General features: G+C 43.7%; 1 protein-coding gene across 1 annotated transcript in view; it reads right to left on the minus strand.

The window, feature by feature from the left end:
- LOC306997360 (NXPE family member 3-like) overlaps positions 1-11,771 on the minus strand; it is a 33,572-nt gene extending 21,801 nt beyond the window's left edge. The window contains exons 1-2 of the mRNA XM_079610662.1: positions 11,604-11,771; positions 8,384-8,454 (exon numbers count right to left, since the gene is read on the minus strand). Coding sequence (XP_079466788.1) covers positions 8,384-8,454; positions 11,604-11,649 — 117 coding nt within the window. The 5' untranslated portion in view covers positions 11,650-11,771. The remainder of the gene's footprint in view (positions 1-8,383; positions 8,455-11,603) is intronic.

Raw genomic sequence — 11,771 nt, forward strand, 5'->3', positions numbered from 1 at the left:
AGGCCTACAGGAATATCTGGACCACAGCAAATCAGAGGGAAAAACCCACCCCATCTCTGTCTCTGATTGGTTTAGACCACGATAAGAATAAGCCTTTTGTTGGCCGTGCCGTGGAGAGGCAGCGGATGCGAGGACGTTAAGTGCACCGGTGCGACCTAGGAAATGTTTTTTTGCCGCACCCTTACAAATTTAAAACATCACTCCACACAGGAAATATTTTTTTTAATCCCCTGAGTTGTGAGTAGAATAGTGTTTCAAAGCAAACATTTGCAGAAATTATGTCCTTTTTAATATTGTTGTATTGAATAGATAACATTATTCTCTCCTTGTTTAGGAACCACATACACCCAACCCTGTGCTGTATACATGGATGTGCCTTGGATGCAGAATCTCTTTTACAAATAATGATGGAAGGGGAGAAGGTCTGTGAAGTTGACGATGTGACCATGGCTCTATTATTGTATGGCAATATACTTCCAATATTCCGTACTTATTTATTGAACCTTCAAAGTCGGGAAACCCTAACATTCATTGAAAAGCATTTAATGTGGCATATGCCAAAACCAAAATTCCATATAAATATGTGATGTAAAAAGTAATGTCCTATTTTAAACATTATCTTATTGTCTAAATTGTATAAATATTCATGAAATGTTACATGAAATGTAACTCAATTGTTATTGGATTTTCATGAAATAAAAGTTATAAGTCTCTATTTGCCCAGTGGTGTACCGTTTTAAACATGAACTTATTTTCCAAGTTCCTTCAGAACACATTCAGTTCCCTTTCGTCCTGGGAACTCCGACGTGTCGTCGGGGAGTTCCCTGACGAATTGGGATCACGCTAGGGAGACCAAATGCCTACGAGAGAATTAAAACGAGCCAATAAAAATTGGCATGCAGGAATGCATTCCGCAGCCCGCCTACCAGTGCGGATATAAAAGGCGGAAGCAACGCATGCATAGTGCTTTTAGCTTCGGAGACGACCGGTTGTGTCCTCTCTGAGTGAATGAGCTTTAAAATTGTATCTTACGCTCAACGAGTCTGCTGTTTCGGGACGGGATCTCTCTGTGTTGGTGAGACGGCGTTTCAGTGACCGCGGCGATTCCTGTCTGCCGGCTGCGTTTACACGCTGTTATTTAAAAAGCTGTTCTCACAGCTGGTAAACGGTTGAGTGCGCACAGCGGGCTTGCAGTTTCCCCGCTGTGCTGCCGCATTGGGTCCCTGTGTGCTTCAGCACAATAGAGAGAGTACTTTCTTCCTGAAAGAGCAACACGAGTGAAGATCGCGTCCTTGTTTTCAGGATGACGTTTCACTCGTGTGTTTCTGGATGCGATCGTTTCCTGTCCTCATTTGACGGCCACGTTCAATGTTTCACATGCCTAATCAGTGTGTGAGACTACGTTCGTGGGTGGTTCATGTCCTCTCAGGAGTGCATGACCACGTCGGCACGTTGTTCGTCTCCCCTTTCACGTAAAGGCTTGAGCCGCTCAGCGTGCCATGTGCCGTCAAGCGCCGGCTGACAGCGCGGGTTGTCACGGCAACCAAGCGCGCGTCATTCGGCGCTCTAGATGCGCGGTCGAGACTCGTGTACCTCTACGAGGTTGAGTCCCTTTTGCTTGTTCCCCAATCTAGTTCCTTTTCTAAAAAGGAGAGGACTACTTTGGCTAATGAGCATTTGGTGATTGTAGGGGGTTACAGTGCGGAATGTCTCGTCAGGTGAAAGACCCTCACGAGCTTCCCACTCCTCTAGCGCATCGCAAACATGCTGAGACTGTGTTCGTGGGTGGTTTATGCTTTCTTATGAGAGCATGACCACGTCGGCACGTTGTTCGCCTTGCCTGAAGGCTTGAGCGCCCAGCGTGCCGTGTGTCATCGAAATGATAGCCACGTTCACTGTCTTGCATGCCTGGTGACGGCCATGATCACTGTTTCACATGCCTAATCAGTGTGTTGAGACTGCGTTCGTGGGTGGTTCATGTTCTCTCATGAGTGCATGACCACGTCGGCACGTTGTTCGTCTCCCCTTTCACGTAAAGGCTTGAGCCGCTCAGCGTGCCGTGTGCCGTCGAGGCTTTCGGATGGGATTCTGGTCCTTCTCATGGGGGACCAAGCATTTCATTCGGGGCTCCAGGGGAGGACAGATGTCGATCGCTACATCGGAGAGAGGGCTGTTATACTCTGAAAATGATGCTGCGTTCCTACTATAATAGTATGTTCTCATGCTGAAGATTCAGACTTGACAGCTACACTTTCCTGGGCTATTCTAAAGTGTCTGGGTGAGTGTGAAAAATTTTGGCAGTATGGAAGCATTTTGGTGCCAATATGGCAAGCCAAACATGCCAAAATCTATAGAAGTTTTTCCTCTCTCACTACCCCTGCACATTCAGTGCACGTGGGTAGTTCTGACTTGGGGTGGAGCTGCGCTTGTGACTGACCGTGATTAGTCACAGTGCTGGCCCTCGGCCAGACGATGTCCACACTGGTGGTCCAGAAGCGCCTTAAAACCAGCCCGCTCGGGGTGTGTTTCCCCTCAGCAAGAGGATGGGAAACGACCCTGAGAGGAGTGACCCAGAGTATGTGATATCTGCTCTTCGGGAGTGTGTGTTATCACCACTCCTTCCCCCGGGGGAGGGCCGGGTGGAGAATTTCGTTTCTGTTCCGCCGCTGGTCATCCAGTCAGCGGTACCCAAATTTTGAGCAGTTCACTTCCTCTGAGTCACTCACGGGCCCCAGCGCTTAGATGACAGTGAGGGCTACGGCCTTGTCACTCTCGTCTCTCGCTGGGCGACGAGGCGGAAACCAGGACTCGAGGCCCCCGGGCCTCGCTCCTAGTTTCCCCTCACGGTCGGGACTGGCAGTAAAATAAGACCTGTCTCCTCCGTCCGAGAGGGTCAGAATGGCAGTGTGCGCCGCCCCGAACGGCGACACTCCCGCTCCCCTCTCCCCAGCTCGCGGATAGCAGTGACGCAGCCTCGGCTGCGTCGCTCCGGTCTGCAGCTGGGCCCGGAGGCGCAGAGACCAGCACATGAGGAGTCAGGGCCTCGTTCCTCGTCTCTCCCGCTCCCTTCGCCACCGGGTAGCCCGCAGCAGAACGCCCACGGGCCTTCTCTGCCGTCTGCCCCCCGGTGGAAGTGGGTTGGTGTCGAGTTCGACGCCCCCTCTATGAGGCGCCTCTATGCGTTGAAGTGGAACCTGTTCGTCGCTTGGTGTTCCTCCCGTCAGGAGGACCCCCGAACTTGCCCGATCGGAGTCGTGCTTTCCTTCCTGCAAGATGGGTTGGAGCGAAGGCTGTCTCCCTCCACCCTCAAAGTGTATGTTGCTGCAATAGCCGCAGATCACGATGCAGTAGAGGGTAAATCTTTTGGGGAAGCACGACCTGATCATCAGATTCCTTAAGGGTGCTAGGAGGTTAAATCCACCTCGCGTTTTGCACCCTGTACCCTCTTGGGACCTAGTTCTGGTGCTCAGAGCTCTTCAAAGTCCTCCTTTGAGCCTTTGTCAACAGTGGAGTTTAATATCCTGTCCAATAAGACAGCGCTCCTGTTGGCATTGGCCTCTTTCAAGAGGGTCGGGTATCTGCAAGCTTTTTCGGTCGACGAATCGTGCCTAGAGTTCGGGCCGGGCCTTTCTCACGTTGTTTGAGACCCCGGCTTGGATATGTGCCCAAGGTTCCTACCACCCCCTTCGCGGATCAGGTAGTGAACCTGCAAGCGCTGCCCCTGGAGGAGGCAGACCCAGCCCTAGCTTTTCTCTGTCCCGTCCGCGCCCTGCGGGTTTTTGTTGACAGAACGCAAAGCTTAGGACCTCAGATCAGCTCTTTGTTTGTTATGGAGGCCAGCAGAAGGGGAAGGCTGTCTCCAAGCAGAGGTTGGCTCACTGGTTAGTGGATGCTATCACCCGAGCGTATGAGTCTCTGGGTGAGCCTTGTCCTCCCAGGTTGCGTGCTCACTCCACTAGAGGTGTTGCCGCTTCCTGGGCTTTGGCTCAAGGCGCCTCGCTGACAGACATCTGTAGAGCTGCGGGCTGGGCGACACCTAACACGTTTGCTAGGTATTATAGCCTGCGTATGGAACCTGTTTCCTCCCGAGTGCTCGCTACGGCCAGTGGTGCGAGGGAATAGGTTGTGTCGGCTTGCTTCGCCATCCTGCGCTTCGGCCAGGTACGTGCGTTTTTTGCTTCGTTGGCGCCCAACGTCGGTGAGCCTCGTGAGTTCCTCCATCACCCCTCCGGTGCCTGGCGTAGCGGACCGCCAGCACCAGGTCTGCTACTTCTAGTGGAGTTGCTAGTAGACTGGGTGTTCTCTAGTGGTCTCTACTGTGACCCTTGATGCCACGTGCAGTTCAGCCGTGTCTTCCCCTAGACAGACTCTTTCTGTCGTCCCTGTTGAGTTCGCTCCCACTTCCTCGGATGGGACCACCTCAGGGACTGCCATATGTTTCACTATCCCACTGGGCTAGTACATGTGTATTCCAGGCCTTCCTCAGGCAGGCTGGGGCTTCCGCAGCGTTCCCTTCCCCTTTTTTTGGGGTTAGGGCACGTTTTCCCAGTGTTATCCAATATCCACTGAGCGGGTCTTGTGGAACAGCAGTGTGATTCCTAGCTAGCTCCTGCAACTTATTCAGAAACTGCTGCAGGGTAGCTTAGCTGGGCGCTGGAAGGGGCCAGCACCATGGCGTTTTATTAGGGATCCCAATTCGTCAGGGAACTCCCCGACGACACGTCGGAGTTCCCAGGACGAAAGGGAACGTCTCGGTTACATATGTAACCCTCGTTCCCTGAGTACAGGGAACGGAGACGTGTCGTCCCTTCGCCATGTTGCTGTACCTTCGCGGAGGACTGGACACCGTTCGGCTCCTCAGCGAAAAGCACTATGCATGCGTTGCTTCCGCCTTTTATACCCGCGCTGGTAGGCGGGCTGCGGAATGCATTCCTGCATGCCAATTTTTATTGGCTCGTTTTAATTCTCTCGTAGGCATTTGGTCTCCCTAGCGTGATCCCAATTCGTCAGGGAACTCCCCGACGACACGTCTCTGTTCCCTGTACTCAGGGAACGAGGGTTACATACGTAATTGAGACGTTACATTCCATTAAAGGTAGATTGATTGGTTGATTGGTTGATTGATTGATTGATTGATTGATTGATGAAAGGCAATATTCCTTTTTTCAAACAAACATTTTATAAACAATCATTGTGTTCTTTCTATATTGTTAAATAGGATTAAGATAATATAATAATAATAATGTTTTTGCTATCTAGTGTCGTGGAAATTCTTCATACGAATACAATCTACTAAATCTGACTTCTTCACTGTTATGTCCCAGGGTGTCCTAATATCAGTTGTTGTATGAAAATGTTTGTGTACCCTGTGTTGTGCTCTGTTTCTCTCACTCTCTCTCTCACTCAGGTTAATTACCATCAGCTGCAATTCATTGTGAGCATGCCTGAGACTGAGCAGAGCAGTATAAATGGTGCACTCGGAGATGCCTGTACTGAGGAACACATTTCTTCCCCGCCTTAGACTGGAAATTGTGTGTGTACACGTAGTTTGTGCTTGGTTTGAGTGAGAACCTGTACTTAGCTGTTGGGTGTCAACAACTATTAACTAACTTTCTATTGAAGACTTTTTACATGTGGGTAATTTAAAAGGTATCTGTATAACTTATTAGCTCTGTCAACTTGTTTGATTATCTGGGAAAGGTAGGGAGAGAGTGCCTTTTTATTTTGTATATTTTCTCCTGTTTTTTGGTTAGAGAGGAAGCTGAGGGAAGTTTGTGTTGTTTTTCATCTTTGTGTTTGTGCAGGGTAAGAAGCTTGATTAAACCTTAGTTAGCTTTTGTTTTGTTTATTATTTTAGGCCATGCTTTCTCCTGAAGTCTAATTCCTATTTTTTGTTAACCTCTTCTTTTATATGCAAGAAATAAATACTTTTCCTTAAGATTGTGTTATGTTGTCACTCTGAGGCTGAGGTTGAAGTGTATTCTCCACATATTTTTACGTCTCCCCTTTTTTATTATTATCATATTTTCTTTTCCTTTGTTAACTCTCCTCCTGACCCCTAGAATAATAATTCATTACATTTATATAGCGCTTTTCTGGACACTCAAAGCGCTTTACATAGAAGGGGGGAATCTCCTCAACCACCACCAATGTGCAGCATCCACCTGGATGATGCGACGGCAGCCATATTGCGCCAGAACGCCCACCAGCTTACTGGTGGAGAGGAGACAGTGATGAAGCCAATCAGTATATAGGGAGAAGAACGTAACATTCAGAATTGGAGAATAACGTAACATTCACCACGGACAATTTAAATAACTTCCAGTTGTTAAAAATAATAACCACAGTATCTCGAGGTAATTCCCTGAATACTTACAATACTTCCCTGTTTCTTTTGTTGTCTTTTGAGCGTAGAATCAAAGAAAATAGCCACTCCTATTCAACCTGTACATGCTTCCAATGAGCCAAATAATGAGAAACAACCAAATTGCTTACCACAGATGCAGACGACACACAGATCTACTTAGCCCTATCATCTAACGATTACAGCCCCATTGACTCCCTGTTCCAATGCTTTGATGAAGTAAACAGTTGGATGTGCCAAAACTTTCTTCAGTTAAACAAAGACAAAACTGAAGTCATTGCGTTTGGAAACAAAGATGAAATTCTCAAGGTGAATGCATACCTTCACTCTAGAGGTCAAATAACAAAAAATCAAGTCAGGAATCTAGATGTGTCTCTAGAGTCAGACCTTAGCTTCAGTAGTCATGTCAAAGCAATAACTAAATCAGCATACTATCATCTGAAAAATATTGCAAGAATTAGATGCTTTGTTTCCAGTCAAGACTTAGAGAAACTTGTGCATGCTTTCATCACCAGCAGGGTGGATTATTGTAATGGACTTCTCACTGGCCTTCCCAAAAAGACCATAAGACAGTTGCAGTTGCGAGTCCGCTTTAAGCCATTATGCCAGCTGTAGCTGGAACCAGCTTCCAGAAGAGATCAGGTGTGCTCCTACAGTAGCCACATTCAAATCCAGATCTGTTTAGCTTTGCATTTAATGAATGAGCACTGTGCCACTGTTCGTCCGACTGTTTGTACTGTATTTTATTATTATTTTTATTCTAAACTGTTTTAATTATTCTTATTTCTTTGATTATTTTAATTTCTTCTATGTAAAGCACTTTGAATTACCATTGTGTATGAAATGTGCTAAATAAACTTGGCTTGCCTAGAATCTTTATTACTTCTATTACTACCTCAATCCCACATACTGTAGATGTTTCTGTTGTTGAATTTTGAGCGTAGAATCTATTTCCCAGCTGCGCAGCATATACCTGACACGACTCCCAAGTTTTTTTCACGGCCGGGAGATCACTGGCCACAACAACCAAGTGAGTCTCCTAATTGGAAAGATACTGTATACATTTTAATCATACAGTTGAGTAAAAATCAATGTCACTCAAGTCTTCATTGCGATTTGTTCTGGTGATTGGTTTGTAATGATCTAAGCTAATCATATGACTGTTAGTTCTACAGTGTTAGGCACTTTTTGGGTAAATACTGTATGGTCTTTGACCTGAGCTTCCTTAGTCTGCATTTCTTTGTACATTTAATTTTGAAAATACCTATTAGATAGCCTAAATATTTCTATCACACTAGAAAAAGGTTTCACACCCATGGCCATCATGAGGGCAGTACAACCGGTGCGACTGGATCAGACGGTGCGACTGAGGGGGCCCCATTGCAAAAGAGAATGCAGTCTGGGGAGAGAACCCGAGGCATTATCATTTGTTACACAGGTACTTTTTGTAAAGGGTAACTAAAGGCTGGGCGTGCACCTGAGTAATTGACAGCTGCTGTCAGACTCGCTAAGCTGGAGAGTGACTGGATTGACGCAAGTAGCTTTGCAACAGAGCGGTCATTTGAAGTCGAGGACTTTTCTCCCCCACCTTCCCCTGAAGTGGAGGAATTGTCTGTGGACACAGAGCTAAAACCATATCAATTCGAGCCGCTAGCTCAAACTGCGGTGTCGCATCGCATTAACTCCCGCATCGCGATCGGCATCCGACGATGCTAGCGAAGCAGCCGCGCAAGAGAGAATGGGGCCAGTATCTGAGTGGATTATTACTGTTGACCTACGTTAATCATATTTTGCCACTATGTGAAAAAAAATATCCAGCAAAACGCGCCGGCGGTTGTGGAGTCCATGGAGGAAGAGCAGCGTTTGGCACACAAGTGCATGTAAACACTGGTGCCTAATTTCCAAGTCTGGTGGAAAGTTATGCAGTCCAGCAGCGCTGTTGCAATATTGATTTTTAATTTGAAGAATTAACGTTAATGCTGCCATTTTAAAAGATGCAGTTGTGATAAATGAACTTACCAGACAACTCATGATCACCAGTAGACACAACCCCGTAAAATACTTCCATCCATGTGATCTTTCCCTGTGAACTGTAAAATAATTATGTCGTCACACAGTGCATTACTTTTTATGGACAAATTGCATTTTCCATTTTCTGTTATCCTACACAATTCCCTACCTAAATAGCTACAAATTTGTAACTTAACGGATTCACTTTCAAAAAGAATTTGGCTGATAATTTACTTACCCCAATGTCATCCAAGATATCCATGTCTTTCTTTCTTCAGTCAAAAAGAAATTAAGGTTTTTCAGGAAAACATTCCAGGATTTTTCTACTCAGAATGGACAATGGCAACCATCTATCCTAATGTTCAAAAGAAGGTTCAAATGTCCGTCTCATTGCAGCTTCAAAGTCTCTACACGATCCCAGTCAAGAAATAAGGGTCTAGCGAAACGATCAATCATTTTCTAAAATAAAATAAAAATGTATATACTTTTTAACCACAATTGTTTGTCTTGTGCTGATCTGCGACGCACCACGCATTACGTCATCACGTTGGAAAGCATTTGCAAAGCATAGATGACGTAAACGCTCTACGTCATCTATCTAAGTTGTTTGTCTGTGTACTCCGGTTCAAAAAAGTAGGAGAGGGCGAAAAACTCCATCTCATTTTCACCTCCAACTTAAAATTGTCCGACATCTTTGTTTTAATTAAAGGGGCTATATGGAACTTTTTCCCCAAAATAAACGAAACAATAGCCTTTTTATTTTACCATTTATGACTCAAACATCTCCTGATGAGCATACTGACACCTTGTCTGCTCACAGTGGGTGCACCTATAAGCCTGTATCCTATTTTTCCTATTTTCTGTCGGGTCGGATTTTTCCCGCGCTGTCTGCGGATGTGACGTCAAGCTCGTTCATGTTAAACGTTTCAGATCACTCAGAACACTTATCTCAAACAATAAATGTATTTGACTGTTCTTACCTCTGTAAACATAATGTTGACCTGACCTCCTTGCAGCAGATGACTTGTGAAGTGTGCACGGACGAGCGAGCAGAAAGGAAGAGCAGTTCTGTTTTTTGGCCACAGGTGTCAGTCGCGAGTTTAAATTTCAGAAAAAAACATAAAGCCTCTTTAATTAATTTATTTATTTTGACCTTTCCAACGTGATGACGTAATACGTGCACGTCGCAGACCAGCACAAGACGAACAATTGTGGTTAAAAAGTATATACATTTTTATTTTATTTATTTATTATTTCTCGCCTTTACGCCTTATTTCTCGTCTGGGATCGTGTAGAGACTTTGAAGCCGGACATTTTAACCTTATTTTGAACATTAGGATAGATGGTTGCCATTGAAGTCCATTCTGTGTAGAAAAATCCTGGACTGTTTTCCTCAAAAACCTAAATTTATTTTCGACTGAAGAAAGAAAGACATGGATATCTTGACATCGGGGTGAGTAAATGATCAGCAAAAAAAATTTGGGAAAGTGAACTAATCCTTTAATATGACCCAATTAATTATAATGATTAATACTATTATTAAATAGCGTTAATAATAATAAGACTGAACTAATGTTATTTTTAAGTAAACCAACAATGTAAAATTGCAAGATATAGCCCATGTCTGTGGCCCCTATACGGTACAATTTTAACATTCACCAACCACAAATACCCCCCCCCCCCCCCCCCCAACAAATAGGCTAATAGTTTACGTACGGATAGGCCTATAAAACATTTTTGTTTATGGTTGCTATAGCAAATCACCACAGGTTCACTGATAATACAACAATCCTAATAGTGTATATGGGGGATTTTTGTTTATTTTGTGTTTAATAATTGTTTGCTGATCAGTGACCAAATTTTATTATTAAGGCATACATAAAATATATACATTAATTATATATTAGCCTATTTTTATATGGGAGAGCGGGGCACATATTTTGGTTTTGGCTCAATTATTAAAAAAAGAATTAAGTTAGATGAATATTTTTTTTTACACAACAACATACACATCTCTGCTACAAATGAACACTACTTAAAGTTTTTTCTAGGACCTACCATTTTTGCAGTTGCACTGAAAGTGACAGAAGTGCAAATGTTACAACTTACCCCATATACGGGGTTAATTGTAACAAACAGAGGGGTTAGTTGTATACATTATAACACTTGTGAAGTTGTTTGTAACACACATATTTCAGTACTAATGTATCTGTATAGTTTGATATTGTTTGTGCATCTAGATAGATATCCATCCCTCATCCAATCATCCTTCTTCTATTATGGATCAATATAGAAATATAAGGGCTGCAGTTTTGCAATAAATAAATAAATAAAATCATCAAATATTGTAATTGCAATTGAATTATATTTGTATGTGGCAGCTGTACGCAAAATTATTATTATTATTAATAACAACAACAACAACAGTAATAATAATAAAAACCAGCTTAAATGACATTTTAAAGGGTTTATTGCATGAAAACAGGCTATATTCTTAATAAATAAACAAATTATCAATGCATAGTAAACAAATGTGGGGGAAAATCATACATTGTTTGTGAAAGTCCAACAAAGTTAAATGTTGCAAAATAAATAAATAAATTCTCAAGCCTGGAAAGTTATAGCTCCCTGTTTTCATTTCATTATCGTTGTACACTTGGCGACTTAGTTGTAACACTGTTTTACTAATTAACTAACCCCGATGTGTTCAAATTATTTTAAGCCTATAGCTAACAGTTGCTATGAGTTAAAAAAAAAAAAAAAAAAATTGCTAGGAGTTGCTGACATGTTTCAAAATGGTGCTATGTTTTAGCCAACAAGACAGTGATTAAGGTAATACAAGTTACATTTGGCTACACACCCAACTCAGAAACCGAAAAAAACGTAGGCATATGATGAAAATTTTTACTTGCATGGTGTCAAATCACTCTTTGTCCAGTATCTTCACGAAATCTTAACTTTCCACAAATCAGCGGGAGACTGGCTTCTTTTAATTTGAGCTTTGTAGCCTATTGCTTATTTTGTGTAGCCTAAAGCGCTTTGAGAAGTTGCTTTTAAAGGTGCAATTCATATTATTATTATTATGGCAGCGAGTGTAGCCTGCGGTAACACAACCTGCTTGACCCTGACTAAAAGGTCCGTGTTATATTTAACCCCGCGTTATTGTGCCCCGCACTCTCCTATATATCCATGGGGGGAAAATGCCAAGAAGTATTCAGAAATAACTTACAGTGTTGTTTCCGAGTTTCAAGCTCCATTTTATTTTTTGAAGGCATGCTTTTGAAGATCGCCTATGTATTTGTAAAAGTAATAGTCCAATGTCGTTTTCTTTGAATGGTTAGTTAGTGTGTGTGTGTGTGTGTGTGTGTGTGTGTGAGTGAGTGAGTGAGTGTGATAC

This window comes from Phoxinus phoxinus, assembly GCF_949152265.1.
Source record: "Phoxinus phoxinus genome assembly, chromosome: 4".
NCBI classification, from domain to species: domain Eukaryota; kingdom Metazoa; phylum Chordata; class Actinopteri; order Cypriniformes; family Leuciscidae; genus Phoxinus; species Phoxinus phoxinus.